At 41.3% G+C, this 27,261-nt stretch overlaps 1 protein-coding gene across 1 annotated transcript in view; it reads left to right on the forward strand.

The window, feature by feature from the left end:
- Positions 1-4,281: 4,281 nt before the first annotated feature.
- LOC135524389 (nuclear receptor ROR-alpha A-like) overlaps positions 4,282-27,261 on the forward strand; it is a 60,733-nt gene continuing 37,753 nt past the window's right edge. Inside the window, exon 1 of the mRNA XM_064951884.1 lies at positions 4,282-4,398. Within this exon, the coding sequence (XP_064807956.1) occupies positions 4,368-4,398 (31 nt within the window). The 5' untranslated portion in view covers positions 4,282-4,367. The remainder of the gene's footprint in view (positions 4,399-27,261) is intronic.

Genomic DNA, 27,261 nt, shown 5'->3' on the forward strand with positions numbered 1-27,261 from the left:
AGCTGCGTCCCAAGCCAGCCCAGCCCAGCCAGCGAGGGAAGGCGTGGGGTGCGGGATGTCTACTGACAGACTGCTAATGAGGCCATTATCGGCTCTGGTCCTCTCCTCTCCTCTGGGGCACCAGTAGAGGCTCCGCGTCTCCTCTCAATTGAATTCCATCCCACAGGGCTTGTTTACAATAAATACATTTGCTTGAATTAATCAGCGAGGAGCGCGAGACACTTGACTGGATCGGTGTTTATGCAGAGAGGCAGTGAGTATGGGCCCAGCTCTGCTCAGCTCTTGACTGCTCCTAACTACAGCTAGAGCTGTTTGTTTGTGGACACACTGACACTGGCTCTGCACACACATCAGGGAGCCATTGATATTTCTTACCTCTCTGATTTTGGATAGGTTCAGTGAACACTTATGCAAGAAATGATGGGTACCAGTCCATCTCGAGGTGGAACTGAATAGAGATCAAAGAGTTACATCACCTGGGATATTTGTTGATCAAAACCCAGGAGGATATCCAATGTCATAATGTGTGGAGGTGGTATAACACACACACAACAGACAATTTAAACCAATGACAGCAGAGGAACGTTGCACAGTTCACAGATTACAATCATATTATTGATCTTACTTTATATCATCACATTCATAAAACTACATTTGTTTTGTGATTTAGTCAATGTCAGTGATTTAGTCAATGAGTTCAGCAACACCTCAGTATTGGCATACTGTTATTGTGAATGGGTTGTAGTCAGGGGAATGTTCCATCATTGTGTTAAGCAGAGGAATTTGCCTTTCTGGCAGCAGCTGTGTTCAGAAACACCAGGTATTTCCTGATTGCAGCTGGTCCAGAATGCCTGTACTTCTCACTGTGCCCAGGATAAAGTAATTTTATCCAGAGGCGACCTTTATTGAGACCGATTATTACAGTATACAATCACAAACGATCATGTTTCTAAACTCAGCAAAAAAAGAAACATCCTCTCACTGTCAACTGCGTTTATTTTCAGCAAACTTAACGCGTCAATTTTTGTATGAACGTAACAAGATTCAACAACTGATACATAAACTGAAAAGGTTCCACAGACATGTGACTAACAGAAATGGAATAATGTGTCCCTGAACCAAGGGGGGTCAAAATCAAAAGTAACACTCAGTATCTGGTGTGGCCACCAGCTGCATTAAGTGCTGCAGTGCATCTCCTCCTCATGGACTGCACCAGATTTGCCAATTCTTGCTGTGAGATGTTACCCTACTCTTCCACCAAGGCACCTGCAAGTTCCCAGACATTTCTGGGGGGAATGGCCCTAGCCCTCACCTTCCGATCCAACAGGTCCCAGAGTCAGTAGAAAGGCCTCTTTAGTGTCATAAGTTTTCATAACTGTGTCCTTAATTGCCTAACATCTGTAAGCTGTTAGTGTCTTAACGACCGTTCCACAGGTGCATGTTAAATAATTGTTTCTGGTTCATTGAACAAGCATGGGAAACATTGAAAATCTGTGATGTTATTTGTATTTTTACGAATTATCTTTGAAAGACGTGGTCCTGAAAAAGGGACGTATCTTTTTTTGCTGAGTTTATATGTCACTCTCAGGATGCATTGTGGCTTGTATGTCATGTCTGTCTTTACTGTGTCAGTGATGCTTTCACACAATGTCCTCAACCAAGGTTTTACAAAACTCATACATATTCACATACAGTGAGCATACACCCGCCACAGACACAATCCACACAAACAAACTCAAGCAGTTGCATGCGCTCGCCCCTCTATCCATTCCACCCTCTCTTTCACGCACAGACACTGTAGTGTAGATGTTCCTTTCATTTAAGTCCTTTCAAACTGTTGTTATCTGCAGTCATCTGAACAATTGGGAAGAGAGTGCAGAGCAGAGTGCAGAGCAGAGTGCAGCCAGGAGAGAGTGGGTGTGTGTGAGGTCACAGTGGGGCCCGGTCGCCCAGGGGCCAAAGCCATGCGGTTTTATAAACACGGAACTCACAGAAACAGCAGTGAGATGGCCCATGGTTTAAGACTGACTGATACTGTAGCAAGTAGCAGCACATGGCCAAGGCAACCACACCACATTCTTGTTGTCTGTGCTGAAAGTGACAGTTTAACCTGGCCCTGCGTGAGAGCAACACAGTGTCTTGTGGTTAGAAACCCAGCATGAGAAACAAACACTAGGTTTCAGTGTGACAGAGGATTGAAATGTGTTTACCACCACATTGTTTTCACTCGTTTGTAACCATGACACGCTTCGTTTGAGGATATCTGCATCTGAATGATGTTTTATGCAGTGACAGTCCGGTTCTGACATTACATGAGATAATGTGTTAATTGTGCCTCTAATGGATCATGTAGAGGTTGTAATGAAACACGTTCATTTGCTAGATTTATGGCGTTTTGGGCAGGAGTTTAATTTGCATACTTGATGTATTATAGGTAGACGTATACACATGGTGGAATATGGTAGCCTGATGACATCCGCTGCTCTGTCGTTCGCTACATACTTTAGTCTGAGACTGCCATCATTGAAGTTGTTTGTGGTGGGAGGGGTGCACAAGGGGCATTGTACCAAACAAAGTCATCAGCGATTGGATCGTCTCAAACCAATTAGAGTATCAAAGCCAATGAAGAATTTTCAAACCTCTGCTTTACTCACGTGTGTTCTGGCTCAGGCCCATTCCATCACTTTATTGACCAATCGGACAACCCCGAATATGTTTGCATTCGGTGAAGGGATTGGGGAGATCCAGACTCATTGCGGAGAAGAAAGTGGGTGTGGTGTAGCGTTTGGCCAGATCAAGCGGTCTGCGTAGTCAGGCAAGTAAATATGGAACATTATGTTTGCCAAATCAATGTTTGATAATAATGTCAAAATCAACGATGACTGGACATGTCAAAAATAGCAAATTCATTTGGTAAAACTGAATAATTCTAAACGTTTAAGATGAAAATATGTCTGAAAGATATTGCCATGAAATACATAATGCAATGAAATATTTTGCATTTCGAGAGCTTGGGACAAAAAGGTTTTATCAGCAAAAAATATTATTCTGAGATAATTGGCTTTACATTTCTGAACTCTCATTGGTTTGAATGGTGTCAGCAATTTTATTATTGTATTCTTTTGAACTTAACAACATGAATTGGGGTATTTAGAGTACTATATACAGTAGGTAGAGAACATTGAACAAAAATATAGATAGAACCTTATAGTCCCAAGCTTTTGATTTATCTTGAGAAGGGATGATATGAACACCAGCTTATTTATGGACATTCTAAATGAAACCCGGTTATTGGCCAGAGCCGGATTGCACTAAAACCAGAATATTGTATCAGAAAGTGCCAGCTGGTAAGGGGTCTGAACAGATTATCATATGAGGGAGGGAGGGATGGAAAGAGAGAGAGAGAGGAGTGAGGGAGAGAGCGAGGAGTGAGTGAGAGAGAGAGGGAGAGAGAACGAGAGGGAGGGTGGTAGAAAACGATACAGAAACTCATCCGTCAGTCACTGTGGGGTGGAGGGGATCAGCCAAACCCTTTCGTCACTATCTCTCCTTCCTCACCTGCCAGAGCCTGTGTGTGTGAGCCTAGGGAGAGGGGGGGGAGGAGGAGAGAGGTGTGTGAGTCCTGTGGAGAGGTCAGGGGATGGGCTGAACCTCCACTCGTTTGTCTGGGCTCTGGAATGCTCCACCGCTGCTCTGGAGGCAGACATCTGGAGGCAGACATCTGGAGGCAGACTGAGTAGCAATAGCTATCTACACACTCAGAGAGGAGAGGAAGAGACGGCTTCTGCTATCACTGAGCCACAGGGAATTAGACAGCCTCTCTCTATATTCTCTCCCTTTTTCTCTCTGTTTCTACATTATCTCCTTCCCTCATTCTCTTATTGAACCTATTCATCTACTTCTTCTTCTATTCATCTACTCTTCCCCTTTCTCTCTATTCCAGTCTCTCTTTCTCCTTCTGTTTTCCTATTTTCTTTACATTATGAAAGCAGAGGAAAAGGGAATTGAAAAAATGTCTGGCAGAGCTACTGTTATGACTTTATCCGGCACTAAAAGATAAGCAAGACAAGATAGTAAGAGTGTGCTGTGCCTATCGAGCCCTCAGACAAGCCTCAGTACTGCAATCAGTGGGAAAGGGGCCAGGTTCCCTGCCTGAGCTGTCAGCGCCCCCACTGGCTGCCTGCTGTGCCAATCAAAGGCAGGGGGCGGGGAGCAGGCAGACATTAGCGCTGATGTCACAGTCACATGGATTCTCGTGTGGTCATGCTCGGAGGCAGAGAGACAGAGCTGTGCTGGCCAGCTGCTGCTGAGACAGCAGTGGAGGGCTTTGAGCTGGTGATAGTGCTCTCTTATGGACTCGGAGCTTAATGATGTATTTTGTGATTTCAGCTATGAAAGGTAAGAGCAGAATGCATGCATGCTGTTTCCACGGTGCAATAGGCAGCCAGAGTAACACATAGGGAAGTGAAGCTTCTCTCTATTCACTGCCTGCCAACTCAATTTCAACCGCTTGTAAGAAAAGAGTGTAAGAGAGTGGGAGGGAGAGAGAGAGGGAGGGAGAGAGAGAGAGAGAGAGAGAGAGAGAGAGAGGTAGAGAGTAACTGCCTCTGAATGTGTTTATTACCAGGGAATTAAGCTGTTGAAATATATATTTTCCTCCAGGAGCAGCTATTTTTTATTTCCTATTCTGGAAGGAAATTAAGTTTGAAATTCTAAACGGATGATAAGACATGTGTAATGGGATGTTTGGATGTTTCTCTAAAGTGAATAGGATTGTTACTCTCTGTGCTGGTGTGTGTGTGTATAAGAAATAACAGCCAGTGTGCCATACTGATCTCTGTTTGATGTGAAATACAGCCCTCAAGCTCTTGAAACAGTTTCAAATTATGGGGGGGTAGACATAGGGGAGTGGACGAGGTGAGAGGAGAGGAAGTCCTGGAGTGACGAGGGAGGGAGGACGAGGGGGTTCAGGTGTTTCTGTCGCAGTTTCTTCTCCTTGGCTCTTAATCTGGTTGTTCCAGTCCAGAGGATGTGTCTGTCTGTTCGAAGGGTTGAATTGCGTGGTAGACTGGCAGTGTTGAATGTGGGTCTCAGACAAGGTGACAAGGCACTGGCTGGCTCCACTGGCCGACTGGGATTCTTTGAGTTGATACTGGTGTGTGCCTGTGAGTTGTGTTCCACTGACCTATTTGTTGGGTAGTAGGGTATACATGCATGGCCATGGGAGCAAGGCTGGGTTTTTCTCCCAGTCTCAGTGTCATGATCCTGCATGCATAATCCCAGTCATCCCCCTCCCCACCCCCTATCACACACACACACACACACACACACACACACACACACACACACACACACACACACACACACACACACACACACACACACACACACACTCTTTCTTGCATTTACACACATGCATACCCCCCCCCCCACACACACACACACACACACACAGAAAATAGTCACATGAAGCACAGGCAGCTGTCACTGTGTATTAGATGGGAAGTTGCAGGAAAGGAAAACAGCAATTGGATCCTAACATTAGTAGTGCTTCTGATGCCTCTGTTCTTTGCCCTTCTGACTCACTGTCTGCATTGCTATATCCTTACCACTCAGTGCATGTCTAATACATACAGTGTGTGGAAACATATTTGTGCATTTTCCACCACGTTCTTATTTCATATTTACAGACATGAATACATTTGAGACTTGAATTCTGAGAATATGATCTTGACCACCTCTGTACAGGGAGGCAGAATTGTGTGACAATTATTTGAATATGCACTTGATCACAATTTGTGAGAATCTTGTGATAAAGTGAGATTACATAGTTGACAGCGATGTGTGAGCATTGTGGGAAATTATGGGAGAGTGACGTGTGACCCTGAGGCAATTATGAAAAATCAGCACTATGACCCAATGCCCTTTTTTATAGACTTTTATCTTGAGTATAGAAAATGGGGAAATGTGTATTTATTTCTGGGTGTGACTGTCCAAAATCCAATCTATTTTTTTCCCTTTTCTATTTTTAGATGCAACTTCCGTTATTATTCAAGACGTATTTATTACTGTATAAAGGCAGGTTGGCATTGAGTCAATATGTATTTATTACTTCATAAGGGCAAGTCTGCATTAAGTCAATATGTATGTATTACTTTATAAGGGCAGGTCTGCGTTGAGTCAATATGTATGTATTACTTTATAAGGGCAGGTCAGCATTGAGTCAATATGTATGTATTACTTTATAAGGGCAGGTCTGCATTGAGTCAATATGTATGTATTACTTTATAAGGGCAGGTCGGTATTGAGTCAATATGTATGTATTACTTTTTTTAAGGGCAGGTCTGCATTGAGTCAATATGTATTTATTACTTTATAAGGGCAGGTCGGTATTGAGTCAATGTGTTTGTATTACTTTATAAGGGCAGGTCTAAAATGAATCCATACACCAATAGTGTCATTATTCAGTTCAATTTATCTCATCACAATACATAAATGAGCTGGAATAGATTTTTCGAGAATTTGAAGCCTTTCCAAACAGATATCTGTTTGATGGCTAAGATATAGGACTTGTGTAAGGGCAGAGTCAATTTGTATTTATTACTTCATAAGGGCAGGTCGGCATTGAGTCAATATGTATTTATTACATTATAAGGGCAGGTCGGCATTGAGTCAATATGTATGTATTACTTTATAAGGGCAGGTCTGCATTGAGTCAATATATATGTATTACTTTATAAGGGCAGGTCGGCATTGAGTCAATATGTATGTATTACTTTATAAGGGCAGGTCTGCATTGAGTCAATATGTATGTATTATTTTATAAGGGCAGGTCTGCATTGAGGCAATATGTATTTATTTCTTTATAAGGGCAAGTCTGCATTGAGTCAATATCTATGTGTCATGTCTTGTTATGTCTGTTCCTGTCCTTTCTCTTCATTCTCTCTCTCTGCTGGTCTTTTTAGGTTACCTTCTCTGTCTCTCATTCTTCAGCTGTTCTACATTTCCTCTAACTAGCTCATTCACTCTTTCACACCTGTTCTCTCTTCCCCCTCTGATTAGGTCTCTATTTCTTTCTCTGTTCCTGCTACTTTCAGTGTCTGATTCTTGTTTGTGTTTTTTGATGCCAGAAGCAAGCTGTCGTCTCGTTTGCTTCCACCTTGTCCTGTCCTGTCGGAGTCTGCCTGGCAGGAGCATCCTGCACTATACTAACGTTCTTTTTGTTCCGCTGACAACGTTGGAAGAGGATTTATGCCATTCCTGTATTTTCATTAAAGAACTCTGTTTTCTGTTAAAACCGCTTTTGGGTCTTCACTCAAGTTCATAACATCTATGTATTACTTTATAAGGGCAGGTCTTGCATTGAGTCAATATGTATGTATTACTTTATAAGGACATGTCGGCATTGAGTCAATATGTATTTATTACTTTATAAGGGCAGGTCTGCATTGAGGCAATATGTATTTATTTCTTTATAAGGGCAAGTCTGCATTGAGTCAATATATATGTATTACTTTATAAGGGCAGGTCTGCATTGAGTCAATATGTATGTATTACTTTATAAGGGCAGGTCTGCATTGAGTCAATATGTATGTATTACTTTATAAGGGCAGGTCTGCATTGAGTCAATATGTATGTATTACTTTATAAGGGCAGGTCTGCATTGAGTCAATATCTATGTATCACTTTATAAGGGCAGGTCTGCATTGAGTCAATATGTATTTATTACTTCATAAGGGCAAGTCTGCATTGAGTCAATATGTATGTATTACTTTATAAGGGCAAGTCGGCATTGAGTCAATATGTATTTATTACTTCATAAGGGCAAGTCTGCATTGAGTCAATATGTATGTATTACTTTATAAGGGCAAGTCTGCATTGAGGCAATATGTATTTATTTCTTTATAAGGGCAAGTCTGCATTGAGTCAATATCTATGTATTACTTTATAAGGGCAGGTCTGCATTGAGTCAATATGTATGTATTACTTTATAAGGACATGTCGGCATTGAGTCAATATGTATTTATTACTTTATAAGGGCAGGTCTGCATTGAGTCAATATGTATGTATTACTTTATAAGGGCAGGTCTGCATTGAGTCAATATGTATGTATTACTTTATAAGGGCAGGTCTGCATTGAGTCAATATGCATGTATTACTTTATAAGGGCAGGTCTGCATTGAGTCAATATCTATGTATTACTTTATAAGGGCAAGTCGGCATTGAGTCAATATGTATTTATTACTTCATAGGGGCAAGTCTGCATTGAGTCAATATGTATGTATTACTTTATAAGGAAATGTCGGCATTGAGTCAATATGTATTCTTCACTTTTTAAGGGCAGGTCTGCATTGAGTCAATATGTATGTATTATTTTATAAGGGCAGGTCTGCATTGAGTCAATATCTATTTATTACTTTATAAGGGCAGGTCGGCATTGAGTCAATATGTATGTATTACTTTATAAGGGCAGGTCTGCATTGAGTCAATATGTATGTATTACTTTATAAGGGCAGGTCTGCATTGAGTAAATATGTATTCTTCACTTTATAAGGGCAGGTCTGCATTGAGTCAATACGTATTCTTCACTTTATAAGGGCAGGTCTGCATTGAGTCAATATGTATGTATTATTTTATAAGGGCAGGTCTGCATTGAGTCAATATCTATTTATTACTTTATAAGGGCAGGTCGGCATTGAGTCAATATGTATGTATTACTTTGTAAGGGCAGGTCTTGCATTGAGTCAACATCTATTTATTACTTTATAAGGGCAGGTCGGTATTGAGTCAATATGTATTTATTACTTTTTAAGGGCAGGTCTGCATTGAGTCAATATGTATTTATTACTTTTTAAGGGCAGGTCTGCATTGAGTCAATATGTATGTATTACTTTATAAGGGCAGGTCTGCATTGAGTCAATATGTATGTATTACTTTATAAGGGCAGGTCTGCATTGAGTCAATATGTATGTATTACTTTATAAGGGCAGGTCTGCATTGAGTCAATATGTATTTATTACTTCATAAGGGCAAGTCTGCATTGAGTCAATATGTATGTATTACTTTATAAGGGCAAGTCGGCATTGAGTCAATATGTATTCTTCACTTTTTAAGGGCAGGTCTGCATTGAGTCAATATGTATGTATTATTTTATAAGGGCAGGTCTGCATTGAGTCAATATCTATTTATTACTTTATAAGGGCAGGTCGGCATTGAGTCAATATGTATGTATTACGTTATAAGGGCAGGTCTGCATTGAGTCAATATGTATGTATTACTTTTTAAGGGCAGGTCTGCATTGAGTCAATATGTATGTATTACTTTATAAGGGCAGGTCTGCATTGAGTCAATATGTATGTATTACTTTATAAGGGCAGGTCTGCATTGAGTCAATATGTATGTATTACTTTATAAGGGCAGGTCTGCATTGAGTCAATATGTATTTATTACTTCATAAGGGCAAGTCTGCATTGAGTCAATATGTATGTATTACTTTATAAGGAAATGTCGGCATTGAGTCAATATGTATTCTTCACTTTTTAAGGGCAGGTCTGCATTGAGTCAATATGTATGTATTATTTTATAAGGGCAGGTCTGCATTGAGTCAATATCTATTTATTACTTTATAAGGGCAGGTCGGCATTGAGTCAATATGTATGTATTACGTTATAAGGGCAGGTCTGCATTGAGTCAATATGTATGTATTACTTTATAAGGACATGTCGGCATTGAGTCAATATGTATGTATTACTTTATAAGGGCAGGTCTGCATTGAGTCAATATGTATTCTTCACTTTATAAGGGCAGGTCTGCATTGAGTCAATATGTATTCTTCACTTTATAAGGGCAGGTCTACATTGAGTCAATATGTATGTATTATTTTATAAGGGCAGGTCTGCATTGAGTCAATATCTATTTATTACTTTATAGGGACAGGTCGGCATTGAGTCAATATGTATATTACTTTATAAGGGCAGGTCTGCATTGAGTCAATATGTATTTATTACTTCATAAGGGCAAGTCTGCATTGAGTCAATATGTATGTATTACTTTATAAGGAAATGTCGGCATTGAGTCAATATGTATTCTTCACTTTTTAAGGGCAGGTCTGCATTGAGTCAATATGTATGTATTATTTTATAAGGGCAGGTCTGCATTGAGTCAATATCTATTTATTACTTTATAAGGGCAGGTCGGCATTGAGTCAATATGTATGTATTACGTTATAAGGGCAGGTCTGCATTGAGTCAATATGTATGTATTACTTTATAAGGACATGTCGGCATTGAGTCAATATGTATGTATTACTTTATAAGGGCAGGTCTGCATTGAGTCAATATGTATTCTTCACTTTATAAGGGCAGGTCTGCATTGAGTCAATATGTATTCTTCACTTTATAAGGGCAGGTCTACATTGAGTCAATATGTATGTATTATTTTATAAGGGCAGGTCTGCATTGAGTCAATATCTATTTATTACTTTATAGGGACAGGTCGGCATTGAGTCAATATGTATATTACTTTATAAGGGCAGGTCTGCATTGAGTCAATATGTATTCTTCACTTTATAAGGGCAGGTCTGCATTGAGTCAATATGTATGTATTATTTTATAAGGGCAGGTCTGCATTGATGCAATATCTATTTATTACTTTATAAGGGCAGGTCGGCATTGAGTCAATATATATGTATTACTTTGTAAGGGCAGGTCTTGCATTGAGTCAATGTGTTTGTATTACTTTATAAGGGCAGGTCTAAAATGAATCCATACACCAATAGTGTCATTATTCAGTTCAATTTATCTCATCACAATACATAAATGAGCTGGAATAGATTTTTCGAGAATTTGAAGCCTTTCCAAACAGATATCTGTTTGATGGCTAAGATATAGGAGTTGTGTATTGACATTTGTTATACAAGAGATGAATGTGTTTTAAACGTCGCAACCTTCCAACAGAGATATGGTCATGGTCATGGTCTCTCTCTCTCTCTTGCTTTCTCTCTCTATCTCTCTCTCTCTCTCTCTCTCTCTCTCTCTCTCTCGCCAGACTCACAACGACACAACGACACCACTGCCTCTCTCTCTCTCTCTCTCTCTCTCTCTCTCTCTCTCTCTCTCTCTCTCTCTCGCCAGACTCACAACGACACCACTGCCTCTCAAGTACCTAATTACCTGTAATGGAAACATCCCTCTGTATCTCTCTCTCTCTCTCTCTCTCTCTCTCTCTCTTGCCAGACTCACAACGACACAACGACACCACTGCCTCTCTCTCTCTCTCTCTCTCTCTCTCTCTCTCTCGCCAGACTTACAACGACACCACTGCCTCTCAAGTACCTAATTACCTGTAATGGAAACATCCCTCTCATTACCCCATGCAAATTAGCTAGCCTACTCAACACAATTAAGATGAAAATTCCAAATATTAATTACATAATTAAAGAAAGACGTTTGATGTACCAAAAGACAGAAAGAAATAAGTGCATTTCATCTACATTAAAATTAACCCTTCATCAAGAGCATTAATGTAGAGGGACGTAGCAGTGCTTTTTGAAACCACTCCAAACGGATCGTTCCAATACCAAGCTGTTGTGTTGCATACAGGCAGCGCATAACTATGTGATTTACCACAAGTGTCTACTAGATTGTAAATAATGTTCAGGGGATGGAGACAACATACAGCTAAATTCCATGTGATGGGTGGTTTAAGGGTACGTTAACAAGGCAGTAAATAATTGCTGTAGGTTTGGTGCTCTTTGTCTCTTCCTATCAGCAAGCGGGTGAAGTGCTCTTGACTAGCGCCTGCGTGCTGCAAGGCTTCCCACATCACAGCAGAGGTTAACAAGATTGGCTATTATCCAGTTAGGGACTGAGGACACTGAAAGCCAGGCAAAAATCACCACAGATTAAGGGGAAGGCAGATTTTAGCCCGCCAGCGAGGATTACAAATAAGAGTTACCAGGTAAGGATGTTTGTTACAAGATCCCGTTTTGTATTCATATCAGATCAACAAAAATGAACATCATTTCATCTGAAATTTCGTAAAAATCAAATCCTAAACATTTTCTAAATCAAAATAAGAATTTTCACATAATTTTGTATCTTATTCTATTAAATTGCCCATTTGTTTATTATTACTAATGCTAACAGCCGTTTCTTTGACAGAGATGTGGTGTGTTTTGGAGCCAGGTATGCTCAGATCTGTCCCTGCACAGTGTCTTTGTTAAGGAAGCGGAGTGGCATTTCCACAGGTTATTAGTGTGTGAGTTGTGGCGCTGTCTGGAGCGTGCTTTGTGACACGTCCTGGCTGCGTGTAGACGGACTGGTTAATGAAATATTGACTGCCCATTGAGAGCATGGATTTTTGATTTAGCTCCAGAGAGGCTCCGAGGACAGGGACGTGTAGTCTGGAGTGAGAGAGGAGACTGCAAGAAGGAGACTAAGCCTGACACAGCCAGGGCAGAACCCAGCACCGATGCTCCTACCCTGTACCTTGTACCCTGCCTTCTATGGCTGTGGCTATGGCTATACTGTGCACTGATATGTCCAGGCCTCCACCCTAGCACTTGCGGATGCCTGACAGCTTGGCAAAGCAACTGGGTGCCAGTCACACTCACTGACTTGAGATTGTATCGGATCACACTATCCTGTCTTAGTTGTGGCTCATTTCCTGCTTTTTCTGTTTTTAAGTGCACACTCATATGGATGCTTTGAAGTGTCTTCCCATCCTACAGCATTTATTAGTGCCTACTGTACAATAGTGCTATAATACTCCCTCCTTCAGCATACCTCATAACACACTCAGCACTGGTCCACCAGGTCCTGCTGCCACGACCAAATCACTCCACTGCAACATTGAAATATGGAGGAGAAATGTATTATTTTACACAGGAATGTAGATGAAGAATTGTTTTTCATCTTTGATAGATAAAGGCAGAGATAGGAAGGGAAATACGGAGAGAGAGGGACAGATAGAGAGGGAGAGAGGAAGGGAGAGAGATTAGAGGAGTGTATTGAGAGTACCCAATGGATTGTGCACTAAGAGTAGAGAGGGGATTATCGTGCTGTTACTGTCAGTCTTCAAAGGGCCTTTGGAAAGGGACAGCTTTGTATGCAGGATCAGTGTTTATCTGTGGTCTCAGTGTCCCTTGCCCTATTGTCTGGCTGTACATTACACTATTTCCATGATATGCCTACACTTTCACAATGGATATAATTTCAACACAATGTAATTTTATGTTCTATATGTTATCGATCTGATATTTTATCCATGGTGTGTTTCTCTGTGCCTCTTTGCTGGCACTCTCCTGCACCTGCAGTGCCCTCCCAAGCTCTTTCTGCCGGGGCCAAGAAGTTGACAGCGGTTTAGCGGATTGAAGAAGGGAAAGGTTTTCTGAGTACTTTTATTCTGTGCGTGTCTTCATTGCATTGCCTTTTTTCTCCGCAGGTCTCTCGAGGGCTGTCCACTGGCCTTTTGAAGTAGCATCAAAGAGGAAATGGGGGGGGAGAAAAAGCATTATTGATTTTGCGTTTTGTCTGACTCAAATGCTGAGGAATAAAGACACATAAGGAGAGAGGTGTTGGCATCGGAGGTGCTCTGAGAGAGAGGGGGAGGGAGATGGAGAGCTGAGGGAATGATATAGACGTATAGGTAAGGAACTCCAGACAGTTAATGCATCTCTCCCCAGAGCCTCCTGCTCTGTTCAGTCTGGCTGTTTCTCCTGGTAGCTACCTTTGTGCTCCTCTCCAATGCTGCAGTAAATCAAGCCCATTAAAGAGACAGACCTCTCTAGTCTCTCCACCTACATGTCAGATATCTTATCTCCGACTCTATCAGGTTGGTGTCATCATCTCACAGCATCCCGCAGTTGACCTGCTTTTCTCTGAAAAGCCAAGCTGCTCAGTTCTCAGCTGTAATCAAATTTGCGCTCTAGGTACAGTTGAAATCGGAAGTTTACATACACCTTTGCCAAATATATTTAAACTCAGTTTTGCACAATTCCTGACATTTAATCCCTCTTAAATATTCCCTGTTTTAGGACAGTTAGGATCACCACTATATTTTTAGAATGTGAAATGTCAGAATAATAGTAGAGAGAATGATTTATTTCAGCTTTTATTTCTTTCATCACATTACCAGTGAGTCAGAAGTTTACATACACTCAATTAGTATTTGGTAGCATTGCCTTTGAATTGTTTAACTTGGGTCAAACATTGTGGGTAGCCTTCCACAACCTTCCCACAATAATTTGGGTGAATTTTGACCCATTCCTCCTGACAGAGCTGGTGTAACTGAGTCAGGTTTGTAGGCCTCCTTGCTTGCACACGCTTTTTCAGTTCTGACCACATATTTTCTATAGGTTTGAAGTCAGGGCTTTGTGATGACCACTCCAATACCTTGACTTTGTTTTCCTTAGCCTCTTGGAACTACCCATCCCGGATCCGGGAGAATTGTCATCAACTACACTAATTAGCATAGCGCAACGGTCAAAAAATATTAATATTCATGAAATCACAAGTGAAATATAGTGAAACACAGCTTAGCCTTTTGTTAATCACCCTGTCATCTTCGATTTTGAAATTATGCTTTACAGCCAAAGCAAGACAATCGTTTGTGTAAATTTATCAATAGCCTAGCATAGCATTATGTCCAGCTAGCAGCAGGAGGCTTGGTCATGAAAATCAGAAAAGCAATCAAATTGTTTGTTTACCTTTGATGAGCTTTGGATGTTTTCACTCACAAGACTCCCAGTTAGACAGCAAATGTTCCTTTTGTTCCATAACGATTATTTTTATACCCAAAATACCTCCGTTTGTTGGTCACGTTATGTTGAGAAATCCATCGGAAATAGCTGTCACGACAATGCCCCAAAAAATTCCAAATTGTATCCATAATATTGACAGAAACATGGCAAACTTTTTTATAATCAATCGTCAAGGTGTTTTTCAAATATCTATTCGATAATATATACACCGGGACAATTGGCTTTTCAGTAGGAGCAAGAGGAAAAATAAATACCTCTGTCTTTTACGCAAGAATCACTCTGAGTGCCCTCAGCTGGCCACTTACGCAATGTAGTCGTTTACGCTCATTCTTCAACATAAAGGCGTGAAACTACGTCAAAATGTTGTAGACACCTTAGGGAATACATAGAAAAGGGAATCTGGTTGATATCCCTTTCAATGGCCAATAGGGGGGCATAGGAACACAACGGTTTCAAAACATGAGTCACTTCCTGATTGGATTTTTCTTAGGCTTTCGCCTGCAATATCAGTTCTGTTACACTCACAGACAATATTTTTACAGTTTTGGAAACTGTAGAGTGTTTTCTATCCTAAGCTGTCAATTATATGCATATTCTAGCATCTGGTCCTGAGAAATAGGCCGTTTACTTTGGGCACGTTATTTTTCCAAAAATCAAAATAGTGCCCCCTAGCTTCAAGAGGTTTTGCCACAACTTTGTAAGTAAGCTTGGGGTCATTGTTCATTTTGAAGACCCATTTGCGACCAAGCTTTAACTTCCTGATTGATGTCTTGAGATGTTGCTTCAATATATCCGCATCATTTTCCCTCCTGCAGCAAAGCACCCCCACAACATGATGCTGCCACCCCCGTGCTTCACGGTTGGGATGGTGTTCTTCGGCTTGCAAGCCTCCCCCTTTTTCCTCCAAACACAACGATGGTCATTATGGCCAAACAGTTGTATTTTTGTTTCATCAGACCAGAGGAATTTCTCCAAAAAGTACAATCTTTGTCCACATGTGCAGTTGCAAACCGTAGTCTGGATCTTTTATGGTAGTTTTGGAGCAGTGGCTTCTTTCTTGCTGAGCGGCTTTCAGGTCAATATAGGACTTGTTTTACTGTGGACATAGATACTTTTGCACATGTTTCCTCCACCATCTTCAGAAGGTCCTTTGCTGTTGTTCTGGGATTGATTTGCACTTTTCACACCAAGCGTCTCCTTCCTGAGCGGTATGACGGCTGCGTGGTCCCATGGTGTTTATACTTACGTACTATTGTTTGTACAGATGAACGATGAAACTGTAGTTTGATAACAAGAAATTTGTGGAGTGGTTGAAAAACAAGTTTTAATGACTCCAACCTAAGTGTATGTAAACGTACGACTTCAACTGTAAGTGTGAAGAGGCAGGCTAGCAGGCTGGAAGAGAAGAGGAGCATTGTTTGTGTGCTCTTTTACCCTGACATCTCCTATCTCAAGGGTTGGCTGTAAATGACCTCAGAGTGATATAAGCAAGTCCCTTTCTGAATAGAGCTGACACCACCCTCTCCCTGTTCTACTCAGCACTGTTATGTTATATTATGTTACATGCATGTTATAGCTAGCTACAGTAGATTAACATGGTAAGCGGGACAGGGGTACCTCATGTCAGAGGTTAAAGATGCTGGGGTATGCATCTCGTCTCCATGGAGAACTGCTATAGCTCATAAATGGATCCAGGGAAGGAATGAGGACTGATGAATGAGTCGTAGCTTAAATCAGGAAACTGGCAGGGGAAAAGCCACATTTTAACAAAGATCGTCTCAAGACTGTGTCACCGTGACACAATGTTAGTACAAAAGGCAGGGAACAGTGTAAGCAGATTGATTATATGTCCCTGCCTTCAGGGCTACTTGTGGGATGGCATCATTTAGACCAGGAACCTGCATGTTCCTAGGCCGTCATTGAAAATAAGAATGTGTTCTTAACTGACTTGCCTAGTAAAGGTAAAGGTAAAATAAAAATAAAATAAATGTCCTTAAGCATATAGAGAAACACAACCAACCTCAGGTGGAGTAGTACTCCACAGCACTATGAGGCGCTGTAAGTAATGGCAAAACCCCCAGAATGAAACGGTGACCTCTGGGCCCTCCCCATCCGAGAGCCTCTGTCCTGACTCTGGATAGTGTTGCCACAACACAGCAGAATGGAGCAGAGGAGGGAGGAATGCCTCATAGAGCCGCATGCACGCCCCAGAGTGAAACTTTCTTTCAAGGTTACAGGCTTTAGGAACTACTTCTCCATGCATCTTATTATGATCGTCATAAATAACAAAGGAAAACAGCCTTGTTTTAACAGGCCACTTAGATTAGATTTTTATGCACATATATTTGTTAGAAATAAAATAAATGCTGCTTCAGTACTAATTACAAGATGAAAGGATTTAAATGATGTTATGCAGTGCAATGAACTTAGTTTGAAAACAAAAGACATAGCATATTCAGGAGCATAATGCTATTGAAAAAAATACTTTATGTGAGCCAATAATTTATTGACTACTTTTTTTCAATTTGTAAATAAGCGCAAATGTATTCAAACCAATGTGATCCTTTGACCCTACAGATTGTATTGGTTCACTTAAAATGAGATCAAACAAACATTCCAGTTGATTTGCTCCACAGTGAGTGGAGCAGTGGGGCCAACACAGGAGGAATCTGACAGAGAAAATATATGGGTGTGTCAGGTCTCAGTGAGCGGGAGGGAGGGTGGTGGTAGGCTGGCAGTAGAGAAGCCCTTGACCTTTCTGAGATGAGCCCTCACCCCGCCCCCTATGGCTACATAGAATATCTGATTGCTGATTATGAGTTCCCTCCCCGTCGTGCTGAGTGGTTTGCATGTCGCCATCCATCCCTTCCCAGCTGAACTGATTAATGTAAGGAGCTAAAGATTCTACATCTCAGAGAGATTGCAAAAAGGCTCTCACAGAGCCTGGTAATCTAGAGTGCAGCTGGCAATCACCCAGTGCTGGCTCGAGAGGCTTTTTGGGTTGTTGTTTTGTTTTTGTTTTGAAGTCGTTTTTGGGGGGGTGTTGATGTCTTGGTTCCCCTGGGCTATTCTTGTTTCAGGATGAGAGCGCTCCATGTGCTGAGCGCAGGTCCTTGTCTGCCTGGCTTCGCGGCTGCTGCAGCCCAGCCCGGCCCAGCCTGCTGAACAACAGCAGCGTCAGCACAGCCCCTCGCTCAAAGTCCCAGGATGTGCTTATGATCACCCTCTTACAGGAGGAGACCAATTTTGGCAGAAAAATGTACTTCATCCCAGATATGAAAAAAGCTCTTTGCTCATTTTCAGAGCTCCCAGACACCAATACAGGGAACAGAAGCATCAGATAAATTAAAATAAATTGCTCCTCTGCTGTTCAAGAGAACTTGTGTTTTAGAATTTTATTTGAACTCTATATTAGGCACAATTTTCTGGCTGTTTAATTGATATTTTCAGCAGTGAACCATTTTTTTTTTCAGAAAAGCTGGCATGACTGCTTTACTTGCTTGAAGGGATCTGTCACAAAGTTACAAATCAGCCGCTGTCTTCTTCAAGTTTTGTTTTTATAAATAGTTGGAGTGGAGCTCTGCATGGTTTAGTCCTGTTTCCTCTGCACTGGTGGCTGTATTAATGCCTTTCATGTGTAACTTTAGGGCGACTGAGAAGGAATCTGCCCAAAGTGTTCTCAATTATTATCAAAGCCATGGAGTCCACTCTGTCATCTACTAGACATACAATATGTTTATTGTTATACATATCTTAATGCATGGTTCAACAGAGCAATATACAGTACTTTATGATTGCTGGGAAACACACACATACATTCTTGCATATACAAACATGTATACCCAACCAAGCTTTATCTGCTCTTACACACACACGCACGCACGCACGCACGCACGCACACACGCACGCACACACACACACACACACACACACACACACACACACACACACACACACACACACACACACACACACACACACACACACACACACACACACACACACACACACACACACACACACACACACACACACACACACACACACACACACACACACACACACACACACACACAGGGAGAGAAAGAACCTTCATGCATTCATGTGTTCATACATTCCTGCACACTTGAAAGCTAATTTATAGCATATCTATGCTGCGATGACTGTATCTGTGCTTCACACTAAAGTTAATAGAGGAGCAGATGAGACACCGTCAGTGCTCACAGAACAAATGGCTATCGTCTGTGCTCGGCTACCTTTAGTAAATGAAATGTTTCAGCAGATCCACTGCTGTGATGAGAGAGACACATGTTCCATGTGAGAGCCCTAACCACAGACGGCTAGGGAGAGCCTCCCAGACACAAACAGAGGGGGGGCTGTATTTTTGTTGCTGAGTGTGAGAGACATCGAGAGAAGGATGCGTTCACTTTGCATCTGACGCTCGTATGGTGGGGGGCATGTAATTTTATGGACTCTGTGTGTCTGAGATCAAGAAATTCATTCATTTGTGTGCTGTATTTCCATTTCTGGGATTGATTATTTGCTTTCTTGCTTGCTTGCCTGTTGGAATTTTGTGCAATATCAAGTTACATGAAATTGCATATTTTGCAGAATATAATCCCCAAACCTTACTGGTCTCTAAATTGGTACCATTACTTACCGTTAAAACAACATGCATTGTCTTAGTGGTCAACCTGTGTACTACAGTACTACAGACTGATGATCTTAAGCAAAGTACCTTTGGGATACGATACCACCTCAAAGGGCAATGCAGGCATGAGAACTCTGTTTTGATCTTTGACACATTTCATGGGCATTGATTATATGATGCTTTAGTCTTTGATCTAACAGTGGAAAATGTTGTTTCTTGATTCTCTGGTTCTGAGATTATTATAATTTATACATGAGGGATTTGTTTTTTTGCCAAGCTTGAGCAATCTTAAGTAAAAACACTGAGCTATTGTCTCTGTTCATATTATTTATATCATTGGCATCTCCTATAGAAATTAAACAGGGAACACTATTAGAAAAAAAGGGTTCCAAATGTGTTCTTTGGCTGTCCCCATAGGATCACCCTTTTTTGTTATAGGTAGAGAAAGGGTTCTACATTGAACACAATAGGGTTCTACCTGGATTCAAAAGGGTTTGCCTGGTACTCAAAAGTTCCCCTATGGGGACAGCCAAAGATTCATTTTAGGTTCTAGATATACGTTGACTTCAGAAAGTATTCAGTGAATTTCAAACACAGATTCAACCAGAAAGACCAGGGAGGGTTTCCAATGTCTTGCAAAGAAGGGCACCTACAGTATTGGTAACATTTTAGAAAATGCAGACGTTGAATATCCCTTTGAGCATGCTTTGAGCATGGTGAAGTTATTAATTACACTTTGGATGGTGAATCAGTACACCCAGTCACTACAAAGATACAGGCGTCCATCCTAACCGCTCAAGCATAATTACCTAAAACACAAGGCCAAATCGGCACAATGTTCCTGAGTGGCTGAATTGGAATTTAAACTTAAATCTACTTGAAAAGCTAAGACAATACCAAAAATGGTTGTCTAGCAATGATCAACACCCAATTTGACAGAGCTTGAAGAATTTAGAAAATAATAATGGGTAAATGTTGCACAATTCAGATGTGGAAAGCTCTTTGTGACTTACCCAGAAAGACTCACAGCTGTAATCGCTGCCAAAGGTGCTTCTGTGAAGTATTAGGGGTGTGAATACTTATGTACATTTCTGTATTTAATTTTCAATACATTTCCAAAAATTGCTAAAAACATGTTTTTGTGTAAAAAATATTTGTGTGTAAAAAATATCTATTTCATTAATTTTGAATTCAGCCTGCAACATAACAAAATGTGGAATAAGTCAAGGGGTATGAATACTTTCTGAAGGCACTGTATATGGATGGAAAGACAAAATTCAAATAATGTGTGCACTTATACTCTTGAAGAGTGTGAGAATATATGTTTGACAAATTTCTCCCTCAGATGTAGCATTGGAAAAACATGCAATATTTGATAAAAACTCTACTACTGCTAGTACTTTTTCATACAACCTAGGTCTGCAGATGTTTTATAGGCAAATATTTCTGGACAAATTCTTTGTTTCCTAAGCAATCTGATATATAATTTAAGAACTGAACAAACCCCATTGTACTCATAAAGGAAAAAATTAACTTACACAATTAGTTACAGCACAGCGGTTACAATTACCTGGTAATATTGCTGTTCAGTGCCGCATCATACTTTTACAATGATTACATTCAAAACATTCAACTTTGGAGTAAAATACAGCATCTGATTATTTATTCACTGTCTTTCACCTTTTGTAGAAACTCAGAAAAAGCTGTATTATCTATTTTATTAGCCCAGTATCACTTCAAGGCAATCCAGGGAGAGTTAGGTTGTATTGTACACTGAATGTTATCCATTGCAACAGAAATGGTGTGGATGTTATATATGTATGCTCGTAAGATAGATTTCATATCACAACAGCATATCCCTTGAGTGACTACAAATAACTATACAAGCCTCAAATTAGTTTTTTTTTTTTTTAACTACAGGAAAGTCATTCTTCAGATTAATTTCAGTGTATGGCTCTCTTTGTGGAGGAAACAAAATGGGCTTTATGGAATTAGTGTGTTTGCTGCATGAATCTCAAATCTATTCCTGGAACATATGATTGTGTTTAACGTGATTTGATGTCTGCAGCGCCTCTGTGCGAAACGGAAGAGAGCTACCCGATTGGATTAGAGTCTGAAGTACAGTAATGACAGCTCAGTGTTTCTCCATTGACCCATGTTTGTTGTCTAAATACAATATGAGTGTGGAGGGCTCGCTGTATACTCCTGTGCTTGGAGACTATTTGCTGAAGGTCATTTTGGGATCATAGCATGCCATTAATAATTCCAGTACGTTTCTGGGATCTCCATCTGTTCTGCTGCATCCATCCATTGCTTCCTTCCCTTTCGAAGACAAATGCAGCATCTTCAGGTTGGAATGAAATCATGCCTAGAGGCTCAGATATTGGAGGTGGTACTTTGTTGTGGAAAACATCACGAAACACATTTAACTGTGGTCACACATACTGCTCACACATTAGCCTGTTAAATTGTGTGTTTATGCGTGGAACACACAGGAATTCTCGCTTGAACACACACACAAACACACTACATCCTTATGTATACCCTCTCTGAGTCTTGTGAGTGTGTTTCAGCAGCAGCGAGTTTTGCAGGGAGGAAGCAGTGGACCTGTGCTGTGTGGTAATTCCCTACTGCTCTGCATATCCTCCCAGTCAACCAGCCGTTCTACAGGGATGCAATTATCACTCTCCCTCAAGCCTAGCCGTGCGCCATGACAAGGTGTTACTAGAGAAATCATCAAAGCCTGATTTTAAATGAAGCATTTAATTATGTGACAAGTGAACGCTGTGCGTGTCTGTGTTCACGTTCAGTTGCGTGTGCGTGTGCGTGTGCATACAGTATGTGAGAGAAGCTGTTAGGTTTTGCGTCCCTTAAACAGGCCTTAGAGGCAGGATCCTATGGGGAGTAGATAGATGTGTTGTCAGCGGCGTGCACTGGCCGGGCACTGCGGGCGGGCGGGCAGGCGTGCGGCTGGGTGAAAGATGGCGGAGCGTGTCTGTGCACAGCTAAGGCTGTGATAGGCAACAGTGAGCGCTCCACCCCCGTCGCTCCATCCCTCCCGTCCAATGATAGATCTCCACTCTGATTCTTTTAATAGCAGGAGGCCAGCTCTCATGATGGACCTGTCATAGAACAGACCCACATATTCTCACAATTAGCTTCTCCTCATCATAAATACTGTAGCATAAATGAAAACTTTCCATCTGTAAGGACTCTTTTTTTTTGTCAGGAATATCATCATCTAGCTAAATAGATAGTTTAATAAAAAAATATGTATGCTGATTCTAGATGCTGTAGAATGTTTTGCTTTGTTGAGAGGGCACCTTTGTCTGTGATTATACATGTATCAGTCATGACTAGCCCTATACCAGTCAGTCAAATCACTATCAAAGCTAAACTGCTTACCCTAGCTAATTGTAATTTCACATCTCTGCTGAGTCATTGTCCTGTCAGGAGCTTTATTCTTTAGCATGCCTGACGATGTGTCCACAATCCCTTATCTATAGAGCTAATTATTTAAAAGAGGAGCTGTTCTGAAAAAATATGTTGCACAATGGAAAATTAAGATTTTACAAGATACATTTTCAATGGAATTCATCTATCTTCTGAAACCATTGTGTTTTATTTTTTATTTTTTGTTCATTTTTCATTATAGGGAAAGTGAATGGCTTACTGACAATGTGTGGTAATCAGGTTGGGATACTGATTGGTGGTTATGGTAGGTCATAATAGAGACTAGACTAGCTAGGCTATTACTCTGCAACGGACAGACAGACGGATGGACAGAGCGAGGCTCAGATGAACAGGGTAAAAAGAGGCTGATTGAACTGCGCAACATTCACAGGAAGCTAGCTTTAGGGGTTCAAGGTTATCTGGACAAATCAGACTCCTGTTTCTATTCATTCCCTCCTAGACCAACCAGCTGGTTTTCTTGGGCGAACCGGAAAATGTGCAGTTCTGATGTCTGTGAGCAGGTCTGGCAAGGGAATGCGTGTGAATCCTAATGACATGTTTAACATTTCATATCCATCAGGGGGAAATGCTGCATATACAAAAGGTTTACAAGCATTTGTTAACAGCAACTTCTGGACGCAAGTACTCTAACTGAACATGTAAGTGGTAAGTTGACCACAAGACAATTCATTTGACTGAATATTGTATTAACTTCCATAAGATTATTCTTTTTTGCAGCCTAATGAACATTCAGTTTGATGATGACCACCTCTCTGTTCCACAATCCTCCTCATGTTTAGTAACAACAGTCAATGGTGATTCACTCAGATCTACATGACTGAATATTGATGTATAGGTACGTTTCCCCCCACCCTCCAGTCCTCACACACAGTGTAAAGCCATCTCTATGTGTCCAGGCAATGCCGAGTGTGTGAATGGGTATAAAGAAATATATAAGGGACAGTAAGCTGCAGTCTAAACAAACATAGACAGGCAGAATGAGTCTGAGACTGACCACCGTATTATGTAACAGGGTCTTATCAGGACATACCTTCTGTCTGAACACAGAGAGGTTCCCCCTCCTCTCCTCCACCTTCTTCCCTTCCCTCCCTTCTGCCTGGGTGCTCCCTAAACATGGGCCTTCATTAGCAGGGCTAAATATCTCAGCTCGCTGAAATCTCAATTATTTCTTGCCATAGGGCCATTCAATATTTACCTGTTCTCATTTCCCCTCCTTCTGGCCAGTAGGGACCTGTCCTTAGTTGCAGTAATGTGCACAGAATATTATTATCAGAATATTGCACATTTTCCCTTCCTCAGGTTCTGACATAGGGAATACGTAGTCAGAGTAGCAGTGACTGACAGCTGTCTGTTTTTAAGGTTCCCTCAGAGCCTAGCTACTTTGTTCCTGCATTAAAGGAGGAATTGTGATGGGAAGTGGAATGAGAGCTTAATAAGGATAAGGCTTTGCTTTTCCTCATTCCTGGCAGGATTTCTGGGCAGCATTATGCATTACATTGCACTTTGTTTGCTTGTGTGTAGGTGTGGAAGAACTGTAAGGTTTTGTGAACGTAACCTCACCAATAGGTCTCACTGGGAGAGTTATCCATGCTCTTGGTAGGTTGGCAACATATACAATATGCATAGGAGAGATGCTGAGGTGTTGTATGTGAATGCTCCATCCAGTACAGTCTATGTGGGAGGGCCATCCCTTTTGTGTGAAAATGGTGGGCATTGTGGTCTTAGGTCCACCAGGTCCAACATCCTATTCTGGAGGTGTTTATTCCAACCCATCACAAGCCATTTCCTTGGCATTCTGAATCAGAGTATGGATCTGCTGCCTGGCCACCAGGAGAGAGTGGCTCTTTTGAAAAAGCCTGTTTGTTAAGAAGAGAGCCTGGTTAATGTGAGCCTGTGATGGATGTAAGCCCATTGTTGTTCTTTGGGGAGCAGTAATGATTGGAGACACCGTTCAGTAATCTGATGGCAGTAGAGCCAAAAACAAGGCCGTCAGAGAAACTGAGGCACCAAAGCAAATGGCAGAGGAAAACCCCAGAGACACATACATGCTGTCATTGGTCTAATTCAGACATAGTTTTGATGGAAAAATCCCAGTTCCAGTCTCCATTTCCAAGGCCAAATCCTTAGGGCTTCTATTGAGCTGGTCTTTGTGGCTGAACTGCAGCAGTACAGTCCAGTACTGGACGTTCAGTACTTTCCCTCATCTATTTATTCTGCTAGTAGCCTAAACCTGATCTTATGATCAGTGACTGGTCAACATTAGTCTGGCTTTATGCTCGTTCTCTATCTGTCAGCTGGTCAACATGCTCCAGTGAAATGACTGTAGGTCATATAACACAATCTGGTACTGTACACTGGATATCCCAAGAGGAAGTGCTGCATTGGCTAGACTGGTTTGAGACAGACATACCTGGGCCTCAGTGTGTGGAGATTGAACATTTGAGCAAAATAGTTTTGTCTTGCTACTTGAATTGTATTCTGACACATCCTGTGCTCAAACTGTTCAAATTGCATGTGCGACAGCTGCTAAGTAATTCGAATAATCTGCTCCTTACTGGTGACTTTGCTTTCATGACTGCAGCTTACCTCAAATTGAAAATAAATAGATAAATGCCTTTTCTGCTCCAACAAATGATACAGCTTTAACTCAAAGGAGCCATCTTGTTCATTTTGGGAGTAAAAGAGCAATTGGAGAAAATAAACAACCATTGTTAATAAGAGTGTTGACAGATTAATAAGCATGCTACGCTACCCAGCAGTGAAGATACAAATTATTAAATCCCAACATGACCCACCTCATCTTGGTAGTTATACATACTATATCATTATTATATCAAGTATTCACTACAGACTATGGCAATAATCAAGTCTCGTTCTTGGGTTGCCAATTTCTCTGTGCTGACCATTTTGTCGAATTTGCTGTGGAGGACAGGGTAAGAAGACATATATTATCCACTGAATGTAACCACAAAGGTTTTTTTTATAGGGACGTCATTAAAACTCCCCCTCTCTTTCTGTATTTGTTCTCTCATACACACAGTGTAACCTACACACACACACACACACACACACACACACACACACACACACACACACACACACACACACACACACACACACACACACACACACACACACACGCAGACACACACACGCAGACACACACACGCAGACACACACACGCAGACACACACATGTAGACACACACATGTAGACACACACAGACATACACACACACATCAATGTGGATGTTGACAGTGGTAGATGGTATGCACTACATACTTTTTTCTGTTGTCATGTATCTGGGCAAATCGCACGGTGACGAGGCATAGAATCTGTCATGGAGAAGGCATATGTATAGCAGAGATAAGAGGCAGCCATTTTATCAAGCAAGCTGTCTCTCGAAAATGCTCATACACATGTCCCCAGATGCGCCTCCAGAAAGATGGCCCTTTAATGACACGGCCCTGCACTCGCCAAGAGGACGCCCCGTTTGTTCCCGGCTCTAACCTGACAATTATGCCAATTACACAAGGCAGCCATGTTGACAAACACACCATGAGAATTGTTGCCGTCGACTTGGAGTAGTGCAGGAGTCCCCCGCCGCGATCTCCTCTGTAATTTAACTAGCACGGAGAAGGATTGCAATGGCTTTCTCGAAAACTCCCCGAGCCATGTATTCTTTTACGGCGGGGAGCCAGTCATGCCACCAGTACAGCCTCTGACTGTAATTGATATGGTGTTTTCTTCAGAGAAAGAAAGAGACTTGCCTGCTCTTCATCACTGTGGTTTATTTAGAGTTATAACGGGTCTAATGTTACATATTGAGCTGTGCTGAGCAAGAAGCCTGGTCTCACTGGGGCCAAAAGAGCATGTAGACAGTTGTAGCGGTGGATCGTGTTTCCCCTGGGGATTGGATCATGAAAGCTTCTCCGCTGCCATTAGTCCATACTCATGTAACCCTTAAAGAGTAATAAGCCATTGGCACCTGAGTGTGTTGACTTGCTGCCATATGAGGTGAGAAAGGAGATCCTGCCAATATGCAGGCTTATTAACAATGCAGGGGTAGAGCTGGCCAATTGGTAATGTGCTGTAATGTGTTGAAATCTTTAAAAAACAGGTAGAAAATACAATGCCATTGTCTCAGTAAATACTGTACAATGAGCTTTTGGTTAGAGGAAAAAGTTTTCTAAGCAAGGCTATTCCAACTTGTTGGCTAACAGCAAACATTCAAATATGATTTAACAAGAATAATGGTCTACTGTTACGAAAGCTTCTTGGCATACTTATGCCTTGCATTAACATGATTGGTGCCTCATGAACACAAACACATGATTCTTATTCTCTCTCAATAAAAAGGGGCACAATCATTGCC

The sequence above is a fragment of the Oncorhynchus masou genome, chromosome 31 (genome assembly GCF_036934945.1).
Source record: "Oncorhynchus masou masou isolate Uvic2021 chromosome 31, UVic_Omas_1.1, whole genome shotgun sequence".
Classification (NCBI taxonomy): Eukaryota; Metazoa; Chordata; class Actinopteri; order Salmoniformes; family Salmonidae; genus Oncorhynchus; species Oncorhynchus masou.